Source organism: Echeneis naucrates, chromosome 14 (genome assembly GCF_900963305.1).
Source record: "Echeneis naucrates chromosome 14, fEcheNa1.1, whole genome shotgun sequence".
Classification (NCBI taxonomy): Eukaryota; Metazoa; Chordata; class Actinopteri; order Carangiformes; family Echeneidae; genus Echeneis; species Echeneis naucrates.
In genome coordinates, this window is record NC_042524.1 from 6,324,810 (window position 1) to 6,346,767 (window position 21,958).

Here is a 21,958-nt window from a genome sequence, read left to right on the forward strand (position 1 = left end):
GTGCGAGTGCATACAGATTTGTACTAATATGGAAACAGAAGAAAAGATTTAATACAACATATTTACTAACAGTCTTATACTACTGAACATTTCCAGCATGCAAGGATTCAAATGAAAACTTAAGAATTCATAAATAAAAATCAGTCGGTGTGGTTTTGAGGCCTTCAGTTAAAGCACCACAATCAATCAATGAAATGTTAAATAATCAAACAACGAAGGAAACTCAGAATACAAAACATCAAATACATCAGTCAGCAAATAACACTTTAATGAGCAAAACAAATCTGCTTTTATGTGAACGACTGCAGTCTCCAGACATCGCTTCGCCAAACCGCCATGTTTTTTGGTGAGTCCAGGCTGCCGTACAAAAACAAACATGGCGTCTTCTGCGGACGTTCACGTCCGAATCTGTGGACAAGAAATTATAAAATATGATCTAGAAATCAAGGCCCTGATCCAGGTAAGATTTTTAAAAGATGTTGGCTCTCAGTTGGTCTTATTTTCCTTTTGGTGCTTTGATGGTTTTGTTTGTGACGCTGGCGCCATTTTAACTTTACTCGGAGTACAAACCTGAAACTCATTATGTTACAAAAAACAACTTTATTTCTTTTAGTTTCTCTCCGCGGTTTATTCATCTGATGTCTATATGAGGTATTCCCAGATGTGGATTTCTTCTTTTGCGGTGAACAGCAATCTAAACTGTGTATGTGTAAACACTATTTCCGCTATTTTCTTCTGTTAGGTTTATCCACAGGAAATATTTCTTCTACTATAGTTTTATGTTGATGATTCATCGATATGAACCAACAAATCGAAGGCAATTTGACCACAATTAAGTTAATCACTTTTGACAGAATATTTGAATAAACAAAATTCAACACAATTTATTTTCTGTAGTGCCAATTCACAAAAGTTTGATATTATGATTTTTTTAGCGACATAACATTAATTGATTAGTTATCAGTCCAACTCTTGAGTACTTCTAACAGTGAATATGTTTTTTATTAATTTGATTTTTAGATTTAGTTTACATGAAGAAGTAACAGGCCTATGGTCATGCATTTTTTCCCATACGGACAAGACTTTGTCATTCTGAATATATTCACTATAGACTGAATGTCTTGATAAACGTTCATTTGTGTATTCCTGTGTGTGTTTATGACCTGCAGGACATCAGGGATTGTCCTGGACCTCAGTCTGCTCTCAGGGAGCTCAACTCTCAGGTCAAAGAGAAGTTCAACAAGCTCAGACTCAGAATACAGGTCCAACTCAGCTTTACACGCATGATGTGTCTCCTCGCAGATCTAGCTCAAAATCCAAAGGGTTTGGTTTGATTTGATGTGGTGTGTTGTTGCTCTCGCCCAGGATCTTGAACAGTTGGCCAGGGAACAGGACAGAGAGATGGACAGACAGGCCATTCAGGCAGAAACTGAGAGCCAGCGAGGGCAAATGCTGAGGTGTATTTCTCACACACGACAGTGTTCCATTTCCACACTGAAATGAGTAATATAACACATAACAGACACTCTGATAGGGTGATAAATCCAAGTAGCGAAGCAAAAGTTTGTTTTATTTTGAGACTTGGGTTACATAGAATGTACACAAAATATCATCAGGCAGACACACCAAGAAGAATGGCCTCAAAGTTGCTTTGTGTTATTGTTCCTGTGAATTCCAGTAATCAGACAGGGTGGAGGAAAGCTAACTTGGCTTGTAAACTGGCCATCGACAACATGGAGAAAGAGAAGCTGCTGTGTGGAGGAGAAAACCACAGCACCAGACAGAGGTAAGTTCTTTTCTGCTGAGACTGCACTTTAGTGGTGAAAAATTGATTCAGTCAGGTTCATAACTTTTACAGATTGGACTATTAGAGCTGCGCGTCCCACAGTTTGGCTGTGTAACAGGAAGCATAATGCCATTGCTCCGTGTGTATATTTGTGTCAGAAAGGCGACAAAAGAAAGCTTGGTGGAAACCAGCAGCAACATCACAGAGAGTTTGATGTCCATCAGCAGGATGATGGCTGAGCAGGTGAAGCAGAGTGAGGACAGCATCAGCACACTGGGTAAAAAAAAAAACAAACAACTTTGCTTCGCCCATTTTTATTTTACTTATGTTTACCAACATTCAGAGCAATTTGCAATATCTCACCTTTGAAATCTCACGTCCTTTTATATCTCAATCTCCAATTTCTTGCCTCAGTCAATTTCTCTTTTCCTCACTGCAGCCACTTCCTCCAGGACTGTGCAGGAAACCAATGAAGAGTTTAAAAACATGACAGGAACCATCCACCTGGGGAGGAAACTAATCTTGAAGTACAATCGACGGGAGCTGACAGACAAGCTGCTCATCTTCCTGGCTCTGGCGCTTTTCCTGGCTACTGTCCTCTACATCCTGAAGAAACGTCTCTTCCCCTTCATTTAGGCAAGTGGCTGTGTCACACACCTGCGGACAGAATGAATGTTTTCTAGATATTATACTCAGCACGACGTTTCAGCAGGTATGGAGTTCAGGTGTTGACTTCATGATGAGTTGGGATCTGCATTGAGACTGAACTGCTGCACATAGAAAGCCCTTTTAGCTTGTTTAGAAACCTCATTCTTCGCCTGAGCAAAATACAATATAGGTTTAAAAAACAAAATTTTCTCAGATGAACTGTCGGTAAAACTGGTTTTATTTGATCTCATTGAACTGTGATCTGTTCAACGCCTAAACATGATTCAGTGCAGCTTTGGTCATATGTGCTAATTAACACTTTCTCAACAATTGGCATGAACACCTGCTGTGATGGCCTTCTCCTGCTGCAGCTTCTTACACAAATGTTGCTGTGTGGTTTTAGTGTGCAGACTTATATGATTTGGGATGAAGCTGCACACCATCACAATCTACTCAAAGGCATTCATGGTGACAAAAGTGGAAAAGCGCATTGAGTGAAGTTCAGATCCTGTCCATTGTCACACAATGACACAAGCTGAGGCATTAATAAGGTGTCTGGCATTCAGACCTAACCAGGGTCAGTGCTGTATATTCTATGGAATAAGCTTTATTTTGTTTACCTTTTGGCAAATTACACTTGTGTATATGTGTGTATGTTTGCCTGCTTTGGAGGACTATTTCAAGGACACTGTTTGAGTTGTAGGCGAGTTTGCCTTGTACCTTTCCTCCTTCCAATCAGATGTCCAGACCACTAAACCAGAAATGTGATTACTTGTTCTTTCTGTGAGCGATGTCTGCTGTGCTGAGTCAGTGACCGTGTGAATGTTAAACAATAGGTCTGTGTGTTTGAATAAAGTTGAATGTTTCAAACTGAAGGGTGGGATGTTGTTGCGCAGCATTGCCACAAATGTGCCAGTAGATGGCAGAACACTTTACACTAAATCACCATTATAGATGTTTCACAGTTAAACAGGTCAGGACTGATGAAGAACACACTTGTGTCCATTCAGTGACATCATTGTAGTTTATTGCTTTTTAATCAAAACAAAGACATTTTTTAATTCATTTAAATAAAAACTTACAAAATATAGCTTGAAACCTGGGGTCTGTATGAAATGTGATCGTTCAAATAGAATGTCAAAAATACATATTCATCACGCGTCACAACCAAAGAGTGCTTCGTTTCCTGCAGACTGCACCCTGACTGTCTACAAGACAACATTTGATAGTGTGTCAAATACATGGTGCGTAAAATAACAATGCTCATAAATACAAAAACGGTCTTAAATAGGTAGAATACTGACTTTGAGCTCTCAGCTGCACGTGAGCAAGAGACAAATTCCCTGTGGTGTTAGTTGGCTGTGTGTGTGCCTGCTGCTGCAGGATACAGTCACTGTCGTTCACTGTGATGAAGTGAGGTAGATCATTGTTTTCATCATGTACAAAGACAAATGCAAAGAGAAATATTAATAGCACAAATACTCAACAGATTAAATAAGTTATGTTGCATTGCTTTCACCAGCAACACTACACTAAATACTGTAAAACTACTACCACTACGTTGACTAATTCTAGTACTAATATAATAGTAATAAGTGCACTTATTATTTTTATCTTTGTGTACCCTGTCTGCACCTCTGCCTGTACAACCGTGTAGCTCCGCTGTTGCTCTATGACATCGTCATATTGGTCTTCTCAGACCTTGGGAGACCAGATTCGGTTGTGTTGTCGGTCTGATTGAACCCGCTCCTGTTGCCTGGTTTGTCTGCTCTGGTTGGCTGCTGCGCTGGTCTCTGAGAGGTGATAGGCCAGGGCGTGGTGGAAGGTGGAGCGGTGGTGAGCTCCGGACTGTCTGATTGGCTGAGGGAACAGATGCTGCTGAAGCTTCTGCACAGAGCACCCCAGTGTTGGTCGCACTGCCCACGCAACCGCTGGCTGACCCACAACCTGACCTCATCTCCACATTTCAACAGGAAGTTCACCAGCTCCACGTACGGTCTGGAAGGATAGTAGTGTTCAACTTTAATGCCATTGACATCTAGATCTAGTGCACCAATAAATCATGACAATGTAATAACAAGTGTGTTTCAATTCACCTTTTTGTGCATTTTCAATCTGCGCAAAAAAATTGGGAAATACTGAAAATTCTAAATCACAATTAAATTTCAAGAAGGTTTTTACCTCTATCTGATTGGTGTATTAATAGAAAAGCAATAGAAACAGACTTGGCTACTAAAATATTAAAGCATGTCGCTTTCGCCTTCACTAAAACTTCTGCGCTGATGAAAAACAGTGAGAGGTGAAAACATCAGGTGTGTGGAGCATAAACAGACAGTAACTTGTCTCAAATTAATACATAAACATAGAGACCAAATGTGTGTGTCTGTCTGTCTCACCCCGGGGGAAACATCAAGTGGAACTGGACCAGGTTGCCCATGGTGTCCAAGTGGTCCTGCACTGCCAGGCACAGCTGGTGTTTGCTGTAACACTCTCTCTGGAGGGTGAACACCATCTCTTTGACGGCTGAGCACCGGCGGCTCACGCAGCTGAAGCGCTGCCGAAGTCCCAGCGCCATACACCGTAACGCATCCTTCACAAATGACTTGCCCTTGAGGAGGAAGGAAGGAGGAAGACATCAGAGTGAACGCAGGAATCAGTGGGGCATTTCTGATGGCTGGTTTCGCAAAGCTGCATATTCTGAGCAATGAAAATTTCAAACCCAGACTTCACGGTACTGCAGACTAAAATTTAACCAAATTGATTTTCTTTTTCATTTCAGTGCACGTTGGTTAGACAAGCTGAACTAATTCTTTTCTTCTGTCTGCTGTCTGAAAATAACGATAAGAAGTACTGCGTTAGAATGAAATTAGTTTTTCCTCTTCATATTTATGATACCTGCTATAATCAAACGCTCTAAAAGCTAGCTGACTCAGGTGTTATTTCCATGTCTTAGAGTAGAGTAGACACTCACTGCTTTTTTTTTTTTTTTCTCCTCTCCAATCTTTCACCAAAATATGTACATATTTATTGAATATGCGTTGATTGCATGTTTAGGAAGCTTTCACTTGCTCTCACTGAGCTGACATTCTGAGTACAGGCCTGGTGACAGAATGACATCTGACTCAAATTTGCCTCAAAGACTAAAACGGAAATAAGGCAACTCAACTGCACGACGACGAATAGACCAACTGAACAACAAGGTGATGCAAAACAACCTAAAAAAGACATCTGTTTGAGTATGTGGCTCTTGCTCCTTTGCGAGAGGCGATGAAAAGGACCTGAGCATGTTACAGGGTGCTGAATTTTAACTAGACCATTAAAATGGCTTTCACGATCCGTTAATGGAGCTTAGCTTCACTTGATGGTTGGTTGCAGCTGCACAACCCAACAGTTCCCATTTAGGCTGGCAAAACTGTGTCTGAGTGTTAAATCTGCTACTGTCACCGTAAACTGCACAGGAAGTTTACAGTGTAAAACAAAAAAAAAAAAAAAAAAAAAAAAAGGACAGCTTCACAGCCAGAGAAGCAGAAGTCCTGTTTTAGTCACCCACTTGTTTGTTAGTAATCCAAATAAGAACGTAGGTGGAGTTTGAGAGTTTTACTCTGAGACACGATAGAGAATAAGAGAATAAAAAGCTCAGCAGAGCTGAGTGACAAATGTCTGTGGGTTTGTCACTATCCCTACTAAACATAGTCACATGTTGTGAATGAGCAGATCATATCTGCAGTGAGTTCGACTACTTGGCCACTAACACTGTTAACTGTAGTGTTTTGGTGAAATTTAACAGACAACTCAGCCATCAGAAAGAAGTACTTTCAATTAGCATTTGCATTTGTTAAAATCTTATCATATTGCATCGCGTTGTGCGTCTGATAGCTCGTGAATCCTCCCTGACCATCATCCACTGGACCTGTTAATGCTGCAGACACTTTTGACCTGCATCTCTCTCATGCACTTCTATTCTAGTAAAGTAGACAAGCTGTTCCCTCTCTCATTTCAGCTCCCCTCTCAGATTGTTCTTTAACTAGTGCCATGCATAGCTATAAACTGCTCCTTATGTGACAAGCATTCCTCACAAATGACTCCAACGATTGACGGGATTAAATGAAACATCGAAATGTCTCCAAATATGTGATCCAACTCTGTCCTCAGTTGTGACGTGAAACTTGGTTAGAATAAAAGTGCAAATCAGACCTGATGGAAAAAACAACAACAACATCTGAGTGTTGAGACCTGTGAGTCGTAGCGCCCAGCGTTGTGCAGCAGCGTGAGACAGATGTGGTGCAGTCCTTGGATTTCACAGGAGTTGTTGCTGAAACACTGAAACATCCCACAGCCAACATCCCCTGAACCGACCAGGCAACTCTGAATCTCCACTGCGAGGCACAAAGAAAGAGAAACAGATTGGTCACAACTTGACGGCAGTGAAACCACAGTTCTACTGAGCTGGCATACTGCAGTTTACGGCACAACTTCAGCAACAACCAGGGGGCATGGAGATCTCCAACCTTTGCACCTTAAGGAGCAAAACAACATCATCACCCACAATGCACCAGTTTGAGAGAAAGAAGCTGCCTCTGTGTTTAACTTTAGATGGTTGTGAGTTCAGGTTTCTTGTGTGGGGCCATATTGTTCATTTCACTTTTGATTTCAGAGAAGTTTTAACGTAGACACCGTCCTGGTTTTGGTCTTTACCAGAGCAAATGCTAAATGTTTTAGGCTCAGTATCACGGCAGCAGCTGCTGACAGAATTTTCCAAGCTTTTTTTTTTTTTTATTTCTCTCCAAAGGCACTCGGAGCAAAAGAGAAATAAAAAGTAACTGCACAAAAGGAGATGGATTACGACTGTGATCAAAAGGGTTCAAGAACTGAACCCTGTTATTTTGGGTAGTCTACATAAATTATAGAGCTGTCTGGTAACGCCTACTTAACAAGCCTGAGACTGAAACTGTCCAGCATCAGTGAGGGCCCGAACAGCTTGTTCCAGGTTAGGATGCATTTCCTTTTTTCAGAGGCTGAACTGAAAACAGTTTCAGTCCACCTGGTTAGGCCGCAGGAGGCTCTTTTTCGGGAGGTTTCCAGTTAATCTTTAACCAGCATGTGCGGCTGTTATTCCGTGCGGGCCGGTGCGGGCCGGTGCGGGCCCCTGTCGTGCAGCCTGCAGGCCGGCTCCGGGCCGGAGGTGCTGTCATGGCCCGCCCTGCTGCTCTGGTACGGGGGGAATGTGCTTGGACAGGATCAAGCCTCCGGAGCAGCGCATTGAATTACAAGCAACTAAGAGAGACAGAGAGGCGCTCCGCTGCCCGGCCCGGCCCGGCCCGGCCCGGCCCGTGCTGCAGTCCAAACCGACCGGCTGGAGGGCACGGTAACAGTGTTTAACCACACACTGATGGACTCACACACACCAAATGTGAATAATAGCCCGTGTTAAATGATAAGGTCACCTCTTTCAATCCTGCGCGTCACTCTTAGTTTGAATCTATTATTATCATCATCAATCTGAATTTCATCATTCCCAAAGAAAATGTTCTCTACTCAGATAAGAGCCGGTCCATCCACTGACAAAGAAAGACTGAAACAAGGAGTTCACAATAAAAACAGATCCACTGAGAGTCCCGGACCTCTCACAGGCTCTCCTACCAGCTCCAGCCGGGGTCAGAGGTCTGGGTAAACGTCCGACCCACCTGTGCTCTGCAGGGACAGTCTCCTCTTGGCCTGGATCGCTTGTTTCTCATGGACATCCTGCAGGTCCACCGTCAGCACCTGTTGACTGGCCAGCAGCAGGAAACACAGCAGGGCCACGGCGGACACGTTGACCAGCATGTCGGGGACCAACTGGAGCTGGATCGGCCTCTCGGAGCGGTTTCCACTGCACAGCATGACCGCGGCATGAAGGGCTGATATATATATAAAGCCGGACGGGAGGTGCGCGTTCACGAGCCTATGAGTGAAGGGACTTGTTTCTCCGCCAATCACAGCGCTGCATTTTACAGCCGAGCTTTATCAGGGAGGGACATGGGGGGGGGGGGGGGGGGGGGGCTGATGAGCTGAGACCAAACCGGGTTTCCTGTTTTATTATTTATCCAGAAGTGAATGGAGCAGAGAGGCAGACACAGAAAGGACCGGGGAGGAATAAACCCAGCAGGAACTAAAGCTGCTCTTATAAAGTCTTACTGTTCCTCCGGAGTCTGCGGGGGTACGTGAAGGTCAACCACTCAAGACATCCACACTCAATTAACCCGCCAGCCATCCGTGTGTGTGTGTGTGTGTGTGAGTGTGTGTGTTTGAGGGTTAGCAGCTGCCTTCTTGGCAGGGAGACGTGCAGTCAGGAACGTATCGTAACAACCCAGACTGAGAGAGAGCTGCAGTATGTGAAGAGGGTCAGGTTTTCCAAATTATTAAAGTAAACTTACAGTTTTTCACATCATGGCTGTCAGCGATACTTTTTATAGAAATATAGTTTAGACTTGAGAATATATATATATATATATATATATATATATATATATATATATATCCAACAAGACACACACATACATTATATTGGGCTCCCAGGTTGTGTAACCACATCATGACTGCCTGAATTCTTTTTAATTTTACAACTACATCAGAGCTACACAACAAGGCATTATTTACAAAGGGTTTTTCAAATCAGTCTCCAACCTCTTTGAGCAACATGCAAACAATGAATGTGCCCTGAACGCAGCTCAGAGGTGAGTCAAGGTTTGTTTTCCGCCTCATGCTGTGCTCAGATGCTGTAGTCTAGTTGTTTGGGTTGCATGTTTTCATTCATAACGGCCATGACCTCTAACCCCTGACATCCTAAGAGTGACAGGTTACATCGGTTTGTCCATGTGAGTGAAACAAATACCTCATATGTCTGACTCCTCTGCCTCCTTGGGTTTATCTACTCTGCATCCAAGAGGCGCTGTGAACATCAATGAGAACAAGTGTGTGTGTGTGTGTGCGTTGTAGTGGCAGGTCAAGGTAGAAAGAAGGGGGGCGTTTGGTTCTGTGTGTCCATAGAGGGGCCCCGATGGGTAAGACACACTCTAACTGGGGCTAATGTTTGAATGTTTGGACATCGGTTGGGGGACTTTTTTTTTTTTTTTTTTTTCATAACCTTTCGTGCTCATTCACTGTCTCATTCTGTTTCAAAACAACATCCCATAGCGTTCCTCACACAGCTCCTGATGACCACCCACACAATGACCTTTCACCCTCCTCACAGAGCAAGAACACACACACAAACACACATGCCCAAAATGGAAAACGAATGCGCAAACAACACACATGTGCTATTACATGTGCTCAGTTCACTTCATTTTGTACGGTAAAATGGAAGACTGGAACAACTTCAAGCACCACTGGCTGATTTGCTACATTTTTATATGCTCAAGTTTTGACATGTTTACCTCCGGAGCAGTGACTAAATGTCATTTGTGGGAAAATTTGTTAATGACAAATGAAAACATGTTGTATAAAAAAAACTTATAAATCCCAGAATTAATACACTTAATTAAATTAATGCATAATGAAATTGACAAAAATTATTATATATTAAATTTTGTGTCTGGAAATGGAAAAGGATTATAAAAACATACAAATGATTATAGTCGTGTCAATTCAATTTGTTATGTCTATAACTACACTTCAAAAGAAGATGAAAAGCATTTCAGACTCACAACCAAATGCTTTAGCTTTAAAGACGCGCGCACACACACATGTTCTAAGCATAGATCAGTTTTTTGCCAAAAACAAGCCGTTAAATTGGTAAATTACACAACCTGTGATGATACAGACAGACTCTCAAATCTGACTGAGGTTTAAGCCTGGACTTACTGAAGCTTTGAGCACAACAGAATTTCTAAAAATTGATTCTTAAGGAAATTATTAACACAATTAGCCATCCCAATTTGGCTAATTAGGGTTAGAGAAAACAAACTGTCTGATAAGATGTTCATATAAATCTCACCCTCTTAAGAGGAAGGGTTAAGAAGTTTGTCAACCTTTGAACTTTTCTTTTTCTTTTTTTTTTAGGTGACTGTGCCTGTAAAATGTAAGAACAAATACCCCACCTAGTGGTACTGTTTTGTTATCATTTTTGCATATACTTATACGCTGTCTCACAAAGAGCATCTTCATAGATAAAAACCCAAAAGTACAAAAAGAGAGGAACATGTTGTCAACTGTTTAGTAAAGAAGACAGGGTGCATAATCAATACTACATTCACAAATTGTTGTGTGATGAAAACCTCTAGATATTGATTAAAATACACTTACATACATTTCTTGTAATAATTGTAGGATCTTCTTCTTATCCTCCAAGCTGGAAATTAAACAGGGCACCAACTCCACTCATTAGTCTGAGAAGACAGAGCTTTCACATAGAATTACTCAATGTGTCAATTGAAAATGGTCTGTAAATGTCGACAGGTACACAAACACCCTGAGTGAAAAATCTGCATTCCAACTCTCCAACATAAAAATCGGGTATAAAAAAAAACAAAACAAAAAAACAACAAAACAAAAACAAACCCCAAACAAACAAATAAAGAAAAAGCATGACCAAAAGATTCAACAGTAATCCAGGTTTATGCTGTGCAGTGTAGTAACAGTACATCTTCTCAAGCAGCTCAGGCGGGCGATCAACACCTGATGCTGATAAACATTTGGACCGTAGTCCCGTAATCAGACAGCGCAGGAACAAGCTCCACCTCTTGCATGATGGTCCACCTTTCATAAGGCTAACCAAGTCTTCCAACATTCTTCAGACCAGCATGAAAAACTTGCAGCAAGAGAAAGAGTACAGAGTTCTCGACTGTATTCCCAAACTGCTCTTGGCCTTAGACTGTGCTTCAGTTTTTAAACAGACCTCAGGGGGTTTTGGGGCCAGAGGCAGACGGGGGCTCCTGAGGTTCTGTCTGCTCAGATGGAGCAGAGTTAGAAGTTGAGAGGCTTTCCTCCCTCCTGTCCCCTGACAGGAAGTCATGGATGGCAGTTTCTATGTGAGGCCTGAAAGTGTGGTTCATTTTGGGGTCCACGACCTGTGTGATAATCCTGTCCACACCGGACTCCAACATGCCTGATCTAAAAACACAACAAGAAAGTGGCAGGCAGAATAAACAGGAGTTCTCCGAGTATGAGAGACTTTTACACGAGGGGATTAGTACTCAATGGAGAGTAAAATATAACCCACTGAAAGAAATTCAAATTGGGGCAGATGTACACAACACAGAGGCGTTGAAATCATCTTAAGAGATGTATGACAGATGAGTAGCCTGTATGTAGATTAAAAATATATTCTGCAACTTCAATATTGACTTGACATGTGACAGTAGTTGATCAAAGGAAAGTAATCAGTAACTAAAACGTAACGAATGACCATCTGCAGCCTTCATAAAAATGAAAAGTTTTTGTCCACCCACTTTCCGCTGTTGTTCCTCTACACTGAGCACAGCAGGTGTGTTACAGTCAGACAAAGAGACAAAGGGACACTCACTGAACGACACTTTGTCTCAGTCCGTTCCTCATCTGGTTCTTGTTGATGGACGGGTTCCAGTCTTGGGTGCTCAGGTGCGACGTGACGAAGTTGTCCACTTTCTGTCTCAGGTTCTGGTAGGCCGGCTGGAGGGGGACAACACAACAAAAGAAATCAGGATTAATGCGCTATTACATACGGTTAGCATCATGCGACTGTGGAAGGAACTCAATTAATTCCTGCTAAATTAATTTGAATGAAGGTCCGGCTGCAAAATGCAACTATATTACAACACAGAGGTTAACACGGTGGGTGTTTCCCAGAAACGACTAAAAGAAAACCAATTCCGTCCAAAATAATAACGTCGATCAGAAGCTGTAGCCAACAGTGGCTGTGTGTTTGATATTTTCCGGCAGTCAGTCTAAAAAGTTAGCCGCTTACTTTCGTGTCAACGTCGGCCAGACAGTCGCGGCGGAACTCGTCAAACAGCCCCCGGTTTTTAAGATGCTCCACAATCATGGCGATGAGCTGCGGGTCTCCCGGAGGAAGGTTGGCCGCGCTCACGTTAACATTCCCGGTCCCCTCCGCCATCCCCGACCAAAAGATCTGCCGCTTTCCAGGCGTCTCTGCAGGTTAGCTCCGTTAGCTAGCGACGGTGTCCGCGGCACCTCGGAAACGATGCGGTCGATTCGCTCTCTCGCGCACAACCAGCGAGCGGAGTGATCGGACATCTCCGTCGGTTGAATACTTCGTCTTTCGTTAATTACGAACCGGGACAGGCTGTGTCAATAACCGAGTGCGCCTTTTCAAAAACTGTCACGCATGCGCGTGCTGAATCTGACACCGGAAGTATTTGATTCAAGCGTCATCGCGGACTGGAGGTGAAACGTTAGCAGGCGGTGAAATAACGCTAATTATTAAGTGTAAATTAACTTTAAAGATACAAAATCCAAGCAGAGGAGCGGGTTTCTGTGTTTTTCCCTTTGGACGGAGGGTATCTGTTTCGTTGACGCTCGCAGATATAAGTTTATACCGACTATCTGAGGAGAAGGTAATGCTAGCTAGCTATGTGGGGAATGTGTTTACTGCCCTGCTTCGGCCATCTCTCCTGCCTTTCTGTCGGTCCACTTCGTTCATTACACAGTTTTCGGAACTACATCAGACCAACTACACCTGCATTGTGACTTTTGAGCATCCGCTCACATATCAAAGAAGAAACGATAAAGCTGGATATTAAGTCAACATTACAGCAGTGTTAAAAAAAAAAAAACATACCACATGTGTTCATAACATCATTGTTTTGTATATGCTGAGATGCCAGTGTTATCTGACAATTTCACATCCTGTTGCAGATGAGTGGCGACACAAATGCCAACAAAGAGTTCATGGAGCAGCTGCGGATGCAGGAGCTCTACGGCCAGAGGACCGAGGATGGTTCTGACCCCTACACCTACACCGACCCGGAAGATGGGACTGTGTACGACTGGGACCACGAAAAGAAGGCCTGGTTCCCTAAAGTATGCACATTTTTTGCCTTTTAGTTATATATTTTATATTTGAGCAATCGGCACAATGCTGTGTTCAAATGGCCCTGTTTTGTCAACACTAATTATGGTCTCCTCTTTACTCAGAAGTACTGGTGCAGTCGCCTAATTGTATTAATTAATGACGCAGTGTGATTTCCCTCTCTTTCTCTCTCCTCTTTTTATTTGCATGTGGTGTGAAAAAACTGGTCTGAGCAAGTTTCTGTGTTAATGTTAAGTAGGTTTTCATTATGTCCCCAGATATCAGAGGACTTCATTGCAGCCTACCAGGCCAACTATGGCTTCACAAAAGAGGGAGAGCCAGATTTAAACAACGCAGCAGTGAGCAGCACTGACTCAGCAGCCCCTGAACCAAACAGCAAACCTTCAGAAAAGCAGGGACCAGCAGATGCTACCCTGAACCAGAGCCCAGACCAGCAGGAGACCCCAGCCCAAGAAACCAAGCAGAAAGGGGAGAAGAGGAAAGCAGAGCCAGGTTAGACATAGGTTACACTCATTGGTGTAAAACAATTGTGATTAGGTTTGTTTAAAGCTTAGACGCATGCATGCATGCATGCATGCAATGTCTGAGTTAACTTTGTATAAACCGCATTGTGTAATTAAAGCTTTTCTTTTGTTGACTTTTGTCTTATAGGATGGTTTGATATCGATGACAACAAAAACACAAATGTTTATGTGTCAGGTTGGTATCACTAATAATCATTGTTAAGTAGCTGAATCTGTTCATCCTTTTCTTTCATGCTCATATTTTTGTTTCCTGGTCTCATGTTCCCAGGTCTGCCCCCTGACATCAGCACTGAAGAATTTGTTGAATTAATGTCTAAATGTGGAATTGTCATGCGGGATCCCATTACTGAGGAGTACAAGGTCAAACTGTACAAGGACAAAGAAGGAAATCTGAAGGGAGATGGCCTCTGCTGCTATCTCAAGGTTAGTTTATCCATATACTTAATTTATAGTTTCTCATATCCATGAAGGTTCAGATGATGTAAATATGGTCCTCTGTTCATATGTATTTGTGTATATGTACTACACGTGTATGAACACATCAGTGTACAAAGACTTGGATCACTTCATTTTACCCCATTAAAGAATGAGGTCATTCAGCAATAAAATGATTGAGTGATTAATGCAACAATACTGAATCGCTACCTGAAATACTGTAATGTAAGTGGAAGAGTTTTCTTCCAGTGATCTCCCACCTTAGTTGTGACAGAACACTTTCTAATTGTGGTAAAGGAAATTATCTCACTGGAGAAAGCTAGCTGCAACCTGTAGACTTCATGTATGTAAAGACACTGTATGTTGTATGTTGCTTTTTTAGCTTATGTTTTGTGTGTTTTCCACCAGAAACTTTTGACAGTGACAGGAGGCCTCTGGCAATTGATGACACACATCTGAAATATTTTCTTCTTTTTTATTTTCTGCAGAAGGAGTCAGTTGCTCTTGCCATGCGACTGATTGATGAGTCAGAAGTCAGAGGTTATAGACTCCATGTGGAAGCAGCACGATTTGAGCTTAAGGGCCAGTATGATGCCAGTAAGAAGAAAAAGAAGAGCAAAGATTACAGGAAGAAGCTGCAACAGCAACAGAAGTAAAATTTCTTTGAATCTAACCTCTGATTCTGCATCGAGAATTAACTCCATCCCCGACAATGCTGAAGTGGATTAAGACAGTACATGTGATTGAACATTTACATCTTGTCCGTCTTTGTCTTCATCGATGTAGACAGTTGGACTGGAGGCCAGAGAAACAAGGAGACGTGAGGAAGCGGCATGAAAAGGTTGTGATCATCAGAAACATGTTCCACCCCAGCGACTTTGAGGTGAGAAAAACACAAGCACATACACACTCTCTTCGCTTTCCCTCTTTCTCTCTGTCTCTCTGATACTCTCATACACTCTTACAAACACACAGACACACACCATCCAATCTAAAAATTGTGCTGCTTTTTTTTTTTTCTCTCTCTCTCTAGGAAGACCCTCTGGTGTTGAATGAGTATCGCGAAGATCTTCGGACAGAGTGTGAGAAGTTTGGCGAGGTCAAAAAGGTCATCCTATTCGATGTGAGTCGAAAGTCTTCAGTGCTATTTCAAAGTCACAGAAGAAATGAGTGAGAATTTCCCATCAGTAGCATGATTAAAGGGCTGGTCTGTGATTGTGTTTGCGCTCCAGAGACACCCGGATGGTGTGGCATCAGTCGCATTCAAGGAGCCTGAGATAGCCGATGCTTGCATTTTGTCATTCAATGGTCGTTGGTTTGGAGGAAGGCAGCTGGCTGCTCAGCTTTGGGATGGAACAACCGACTATCAGGTAGACCAACTGCAAAATACTAATTTCGAAAGTAGTGAAAAAATAAATTTGAAATGTAGGACTGAGATTACAAACCAATATTACACAGTAATATTAACTATAACTTGTAGGAGAAGACTGTACATGATCACTGATCAGACTGCTAGTAGCTCAAACATCAAACAATTTGATTAGTACTTTTTCCAACCTTTCATGTTGTCTATACATGAACCCTGAGATGTGTGTCTGTTATCAGAGATTTTAAACATGGAAGTAAAAATTTAACTGTGTCACTGTGAGAAATACTCAGGCTGTGGAAACAGATGTGTAATTTGTTCAGTGGCTCAGCAGCAGCTGTGTCACATCTAAGAAGATGTACTGAGCTTTTATCCTGGTGTTCAAGAGCACAGTATTGCATTTCTAGAGTACTTTTTCTTTGGTCAGAGGTCATGTTCACCCTTCCTGTGCAGGTGGAAGAGACGGCACGGGAGCGAGAGGAACGACTAAAGGGTTGGTCTACTTTCCTGGAGGCAGGTGATCAAACCCAGCAGAACAGCCCTGCCACCAAACCAGGAGAGAGAAGCGCTGCCACAGAACCTACAGAGTCATCCAACACCACAGAGGGAGAGCAGCCCCCAGGAAAACACCCGCAGTCCTCACAGGAACAGGAGGTGGACTCTACAGACAGCAGCCTAGCAGGAAGTGATGAGGAGGCTGAGGACAAGGCCTAGACGCTTCATGTCTTTGGTCCCCATGGCAACCAATAAGGACACTCCTACTTAAAGGTGAACTGCAGCAAGTCTGTGATGATCAGGGGGGAGGAACAGGACAGTTTCGGTAGTTTTGTAATGTAGAGAAATAAAAGTATGATTTTTGCCTAATCTCTCTTCATCATTGTAGTTTATATTGTGGTTAAATAAGATTATTATTCCTTAAATGCATAGCTCTCACTATCTGTTTCAGTGTGTAACATTGTTTTTAGTGATGTTCTGATGACCTTAAGATATGAGTGAATAACTAAATATAACAGACTGAACCAGTGCTGGATTTGAATTGCAGAAGTCTGTTCAATTTCAAGTTTCATTTTTATTTTAAATAGCAGTAATTTGCTCTGTTTTGTTCTTCACTTTTATAATATCATAGTAATATTTCTGTTGTCTAAGCTTGTTTCTCCCTCCATATTTTACTATATTTAACATTATAAACGTCACAGAAAATCCAGGTTCTATATAAAGATGATCGTAGAACACCCCCGCAGAAAAATGCAAGGAATCAGAAAACTGTTCCTATTTTTAAAATATACCAACCAAATGTTTTAGTAAAGCTGCAACAATTAGTTTATTTTCAAGAGGAATATCACCTATTTTTCAAACCAATTTATCATTTCAATTTCCTTTGTTAAACTGTACACAATATTCACTATAAGAGATTTGATGTGTTGTTGTTTGGATTTTTAAAGAGAATCTATGCTGTTTTGTTATTGTTTAAAATGGCTAGACTCATTATAATGTCGGCCATATTTGTTGATATTTAAATTTTTCCAGTAGCGCTCCACTTGGTTACAGGAACCCTGAGCTCTGATGATGTCATCACATGACATCACAAGTTCCTCCTGGGCTCCTTTGATGATTGAAGATCAAAGGAACTTGTTCTTCATAAATATCAGAGAAATACTCTTAGTCCACCAAATCACACACAGCAAGTTCACTACAGACAGAAAAAGTTCTTCACTCCGACCAGACAGAAAAAGTTCTTCACTCCGACCAGACAGAAAAAGTTCTTCACTCGGACCAGACAGAAAAAGTTCTTCACGACAACCAGACAGAAAAAGTTTTTCACTACCACCAAACGTTGGTACAACTTTCACTATAACTCCACAACCAGTAGATCTTTGTTCATCTACAATGGAAGCAAATTCAGCTGAACAGCATCCCAGACAAACTAAAATGCTGCATGCTCTCCGACAAGCCCTTATCAACTCCAAGAGGGAAAATGAGAAGCTGACTGCAGAAATTGCAGCCCTGAAGGAGAAGTTCAGCACCAAAGAGAACAGCTGGGAGAAAGAAAAAGAGTTTATCAAAGAGAGAGACTTCATTTCATCAAAGCTGAACGTCACCCAGAAGAGCTTGGACGACCTGATGGAGAACTTCGACATCGCGAAAGCCAGAGAGAAGCAGATGCAGAACAAACATGAAGCGGTGGAAAAAATGTTAAAGCAGACAGAAGACCAAGTCCTGCTCTTGGAGGAACAGCTCCGTAAAACCAAGACCGAGGCGGAGCAGATCCAAGACCAGATGAAAGTAGAGAGGGAAATTGAAATTTCAGCTTTGAAGGAGACAATAGCCATCAATGAGAACAGCTGGGAGGAAGAAAAGATGGCGTTGATCAAAGAGAGAGACTTCATTGCATCGAAGCTGAACGTCACCCAGAAGAGCTTGGACAACCTGATGGAGAACTTCGACATTGCAAAAGCCAGAGAGAAGCAGATGCAGAACAAACATGAAGCGGTGGCAAAAATATTAAAAAAGGCAGAAGACTGGATCCTGTTCTTGGAGCAACAGCTACGTAAATCCGAGACCGAGGCGGAGCAGATCCAAGACCAGATGAAAGTAGAGAGGGAAATTGAAATCGCAGCTTTGAAGGAGACAATAGCCATCAATGAGAACAGCTGGGAGAAAGAAAAGATGGCGTTGGCCAAGTGGAAAGACTTCATAGTTTCAACACTGGACCAAGTTATGAAAAACTTTGAGACCCTAAAAGCCAGAGAGAAGCAGCTCAACACAAATTTTGAAGTCGTCACCAAACAGCTGGAAGAGGAACATGAGCGATGCATCAAACTGGCTGAAGAACTCAGTGAAACAAGGATCGATGCAGAAGTGCAGCAGTACATCAAGGCAGACATGGAGGAGAGGTGGCTCGCCAAAGAGGAGGACTGGAAAAAAAGGACCAACGCAATGGAGGAACACATCTATCACCTCACTATGTTGAACATCAAGCTTCATAGGCTATCAATAATGACTGATAAGGAAAAGGCAGATATGGAAAAGGAAAAAATGAAAGCAAAGAAGGAGGCACGGGAGAGGCTGATGAATGAGATGAAGGAGCAGAATAAGAGGGAGAAGATGGAGAGGAAGGCGAAGCAGAAGCAAGAAAAAAAGGAGATAAAAAAGAGGGCGAAGGAACAGAAGAACCGACGAGGGGAACAGGAGGGAGGACAAGAGGGGTAAGACGCTCCCCCCATCCCCTTCCCCTTCCCTCTGTCTGTCCATTCCCCTCCACTGATACAATTCCTTCTCTTGCTCTCTCTCTCTCTCACCCTTTTCCCTTCACCCCTCAACCCCTTCCCACCTCACAGTAATAACCTTTCTTTGTGGTGTTTGCATGTTGACTTTTTGTCTGCGTAGGCTTCTCCAGGTACTCTAGTTCTCCTGCAGTCCAAAGACATGCACATCAAGCTGACAGTCTGACAGTCCCCACCTATACTTTTTTTATTTTTACTTATTTATTTATTTTTATTTTTACTTTACTTTCACTATATCTATCTTTTAACACTTTATTTTTCCAACTTTTTTCTATTTACTCTTTCTTACTATCCTACTATCTAAAAAAATAAATCAAAAATCAATCAAAAATTATTACATTCATTTATTTATTTCTGTCTTTATAATAGATTGTAAAAATACATGCATAAAAACTAGACCAGAGGTAATTTGGTCATTTAAATGATTAGACTTTTTAATGATGATTTGGGGTTTCCTGCAGCTGAGATCTGTCAAACATCAGAGAAATACTCCTCCAGTGGTATCACTTTAGTTTTACACCAAAGTATTTAGGTGTGCGATCCTCAGGGATGAGAAAAGGTTTTAATCACCTCTAAATAACGTTTGGTGTCTCTTCAAGTTCTGTCATTTAACTCTTGTGTCTTGGTCAATAGAATAATAATAATCAAAAAAAGTGATTTCAGAGAAATATTACCACGACGTATATCTAAGCAGACAGTCCAAACAGCGAAATATAAGATATTTTTAAAAATGGTTTAACTTTACCTCTAGTAACTTCTGGTCAACGACTGAATCATAGAAGTGTTGAACTTAATCTGCCTCACCACTAGATAGCACTATAACCCTGCTGTTCTCATTAATGGGTTGGTTAAACTTAGTCACATCTCCAGAAAGTAACATGTGACTCAACATGTCACATCAGGACTTCAGCAGCGATGTGAGCAACAGTTGTGAAGCCATGAAATGTTTTCAGAGAAAACATATTCTGCTCTTCTGACTCCTGCCATTATAGTCAACAACAATAAATTGACAAATGTTTCGTGTTTCATACTTCACGCTCACCAAATATGATTTTCAACAGTTGGTGCAGGGCATATTTTCAAAGTGCTGCACTCATTTGGGGCAGGTAACGTACCAGTACTTTTACCTGCCACAAATGAGCATACATAAGCATATATTAAGATACCCAAATATATTTCATAGTAGGAAACACTTTTTCTGGCTGTCACCGAAAGTGCTGCGGTCTAGACCAGGTCTTCCTTATAACTGAGATCCTTAATCCCAGTGGTATAAACCTGGATAAATAAAGTCTTAAAACACCCACAAAGCATGCAATGTGCAAATGGGTGCATGTGGTAGAGCGGGTTTAGCTGGGCCAAGAACACAATGCTTGATTTTGAACATTGTGTTCTCAGTTTTCCAATAAACTGTGACGGCAGCATAGTTAAGAACTAATGCAGCAATACTGTATGAGTCAACGAGGAGGTGCAGACAGAGAAAGATATGGGATTAGAGCAGAAACAGAGAAGGAAATGGACAGAGCATGTGAGGGGAGGGTCGGTGTTTGTGTGTGTGTGAGCTCTGTTCCCTTGAGTCCACCCTGGAGATCGCTTGGGAAAAAGACCTCTAGGTCTGACGAGCAGCCAAGACGGCACGGGAGCGAGAGGAACGACTAAAGGGTTGGTCTACTTTCCTGGAGGCAGGTGATCAAACCCAGCAGAACAGCCCTGCCACCAAACCAGGAGAGAGAAGCGCTGCCACAGAACCTACAGAGTCATCCAACACCACAGAGGGAGAGCAGCCCCCAGGAAAACACCCGCAGTCCTCACAGGAACAGGAGGTGGACTCTACAGACAGCAGCCTAGCAGGAAGTGATGAGGAGGCTGAGGACAAGGCCTAGACGCTTCATGTCTTTGGTCCCCATGGCAACCAATAAGGACACTCCTACTTAAAGGTGAACTGCAGCAAGTCTGTGATGATCAGGGGGGAGGAACAGGACAGTTTCGGTAGTTTTGTAATGTAGAGAAATAAAAGTATGATTTTTGCCTAATCTCTCTTCATCGTTGTAGTTTATATTGTGGTTAAATAAGATTATTATTCCTTAAATGCATAGCTCTCACTATCTGTTTCAGTGTGTAACATTGTTTTTAGTGATGTTCTGATGACCTTAAGATATGAGTGAATAACTAAATATAACAGACTGAACCAGTGCTGGATTTGAATTGCAGCAGTCTGTTCAATTTCAAGTTTCATTTTTATTTTAAATAGCAGTAATTTGCTCTGTTTTGTTCTTCACTTTTATAATATCATAGTAATATTTCTGTTGTCTAAGCTTGTTTCTCCCTCCATATTTTACTATATTTAACATTATAAACGTCACAGAAAATCCAGGTTCTATATAAAGATGATCGTAGAACACACCCGCAGAAAAATGCAAGGAATCAGAAAACTTTTCCTATTTTTAAAATGTACCAACCAAATGTTTTAGTAAAGCTGCAACAATTAGTTTATTTTCAAGAGGAATGTCACCTATTTTTCAAACCAATTTATCATTTCAATTTCCTTTGTTAAACTGTACACAATATTCACTATAAGAGATTTGACGTGTTGATGTTTGGATTTTTAAAGAGAATCTATGCTGTTTTGTTATTGTTTAAAATGGCTGGACTCATTATAATGTCGGCCATATTTGTTGATATTAAAATTTTTCCAGTAGCGCTCCACTTGGTTACAGGAACCCTGAGCTCTGATGATGTCATCACATGACATCACAAGTTCCTCCTGGGCTCCTTTGATGATTGAAGATCAAAGGAACTCGTTCTTTATAAATATCAGAGAAATACTCTTAGTCCACCAAATCACACACAGCAAGTTCACTACAGACAGAAAAAGTTCTTCACTCCGACCAGACAGAAAAAGTTCTTCAC

The 21,958-nt window shown here is 41.8% G+C and overlaps 4 protein-coding genes across 7 annotated transcripts; 3 read left to right on the forward strand and 1 right to left on the reverse strand.

Moving 5' to 3' along the window:
- The first annotated feature begins 376 nt into the window (after nucleotides 1-376).
- Nucleotides 377-3,756, forward strand: bnip1b (BCL2 interacting protein 1b). 4 transcript variants are annotated; one of them, XM_029518625.1, is made up of 6 exons: nucleotides 377-460; nucleotides 1,170-1,288; nucleotides 1,323-1,457; nucleotides 1,679-1,786; nucleotides 1,945-2,063; nucleotides 2,226-3,756. In XM_029518625.1, the coding sequence occupies exons 1-6, from the start codon at nucleotides 377-379 to the stop codon at nucleotides 2,420-2,422; spliced, it is 762 nt and encodes a 253-aa protein (XP_029374485.1). In that variant the 3' UTR covers nucleotides 2,423-3,756. The 4 variants fall into 4 exon arrangements, with proteins under 4 accessions (XP_029374485.1, XP_029374486.1, XP_029374487.1 ...); XM_029518626.1 differs by having other exon boundaries at nucleotides 1,170-1,262; nucleotides 1,366-1,457; XM_029518627.1 differs by lacking the exon at nucleotides 1,679-1,786.
- Nucleotides 3,451-12,581, reverse strand: LOC115054508 (uncharacterized). Its single transcript, XM_029519756.1, has 7 exons — nucleotides 12,357-12,581; nucleotides 11,937-12,061; nucleotides 11,312-11,524; nucleotides 8,119-8,375; nucleotides 6,668-6,810; nucleotides 4,831-5,042; nucleotides 3,451-4,432 (listed from the first exon to the last, which is right to left on the reverse strand). Exons 1-7 carry the CDS (start codon nucleotides 12,504-12,506, stop codon nucleotides 4,105-4,107), a joined length of 1,428 nt encoding a protein of 475 aa, XP_029375616.1. The 5' UTR covers nucleotides 12,507-12,581; the 3' UTR covers nucleotides 3,451-4,104.
- A 201-nt stretch (nucleotides 12,582-12,782) lies between these two features.
- On the forward strand, nucleotides 12,783-16,808 carry htatsf1 (HIV-1 Tat specific factor 1). Its single transcript, XM_029518624.1, has 10 exons — nucleotides 12,783-12,966; nucleotides 13,268-13,432; nucleotides 13,700-13,934; nucleotides 14,094-14,141; nucleotides 14,235-14,389; nucleotides 14,890-15,053; nucleotides 15,188-15,284; nucleotides 15,435-15,524; nucleotides 15,634-15,771; nucleotides 16,221-16,808. Exons 2-10 carry the CDS (start codon nucleotides 13,268-13,270, stop codon nucleotides 16,479-16,481), a joined length of 1,353 nt encoding a protein of 450 aa, XP_029374484.1. The 5' UTR covers nucleotides 12,783-12,966; the 3' UTR covers nucleotides 16,482-16,808.
- Nucleotides 16,809-16,954: 146 nt separating this feature from the next.
- LOC115053815 (golgin subfamily A member 6-like protein 1) lies at nucleotides 16,955-19,314 on the forward strand. The gene has a single exon (XM_029518622.1). It carries the CDS (start codon nucleotides 17,331-17,333, stop codon nucleotides 18,975-18,977), a length of 1,647 nt encoding a protein of 548 aa, XP_029374482.1. The 5' UTR covers nucleotides 16,955-17,330; the 3' UTR covers nucleotides 18,978-19,314.
- The last annotated feature ends 2,644 nt before the right edge of the window (nucleotides 19,315-21,958 follow it).

Coding starts and splice junctions, on each gene's coding strand:
- bnip1b (XM_029518625.1), top strand. CDS start 377: ATGGCGTCTTCTGCGGACGTTCACGTCCGAATCTGTGGACAAGAAATT. Junction 1,458..1,678: donor CAGCGAGGGCAAATGCTGAG/GTGTATTTCTCA, acceptor TGTGAATTCCAG/TAATCAGACAGGGTGGAGGA. Junction 2,064..2,225: donor GGACAGCATCAGCACACTGG/GTAAAAAAAAAA, acceptor TCCTCACTGCAG/CCACTTCCTCCAGGACTGTG.
- LOC115054508 (XM_029519756.1), bottom strand. CDS start 12,506: ATGGCGGAGGGGACCGGGAATGTTAACGTGAGCGCGGCCAACCTTCCT. Junction 11,525..11,936: donor CTGAGACAAAGTGTCGTTCA/GTGAGTGTCCCT, acceptor TTGTGTTTTTAG/ATCAGGCATGTTGGAGTCCG. Junction 8,376..11,311: donor TCTGGCCCCAAAACCCCCTG/AGGTCTGTTTAA, acceptor CTTCACTCATAG/GCTCGTGAACGCGCACCTCC.
- LOC115053815 (XM_029518622.1), top strand. CDS start 17,331: ATGATGTCATCACATGACATCACAAGTTCCTCCTGGGCTCCTTTGATG.
- htatsf1 (XM_029518624.1), top strand. CDS start 13,268: ATGAGTGGCGACACAAATGCCAACAAAGAGTTCATGGAGCAGCTGCGG. Junction 13,433..13,699: donor AGAAGGCCTGGTTCCCTAAA/GTATGCACATTT, acceptor TTATGTCCCCAG/ATATCAGAGGACTTCATTGC. Junction 15,772..16,220: donor ATGGAACAACCGACTATCAG/GTAGACCAACTG, acceptor CTTCCTGTGCAG/GTGGAAGAGACGGCACGGGA.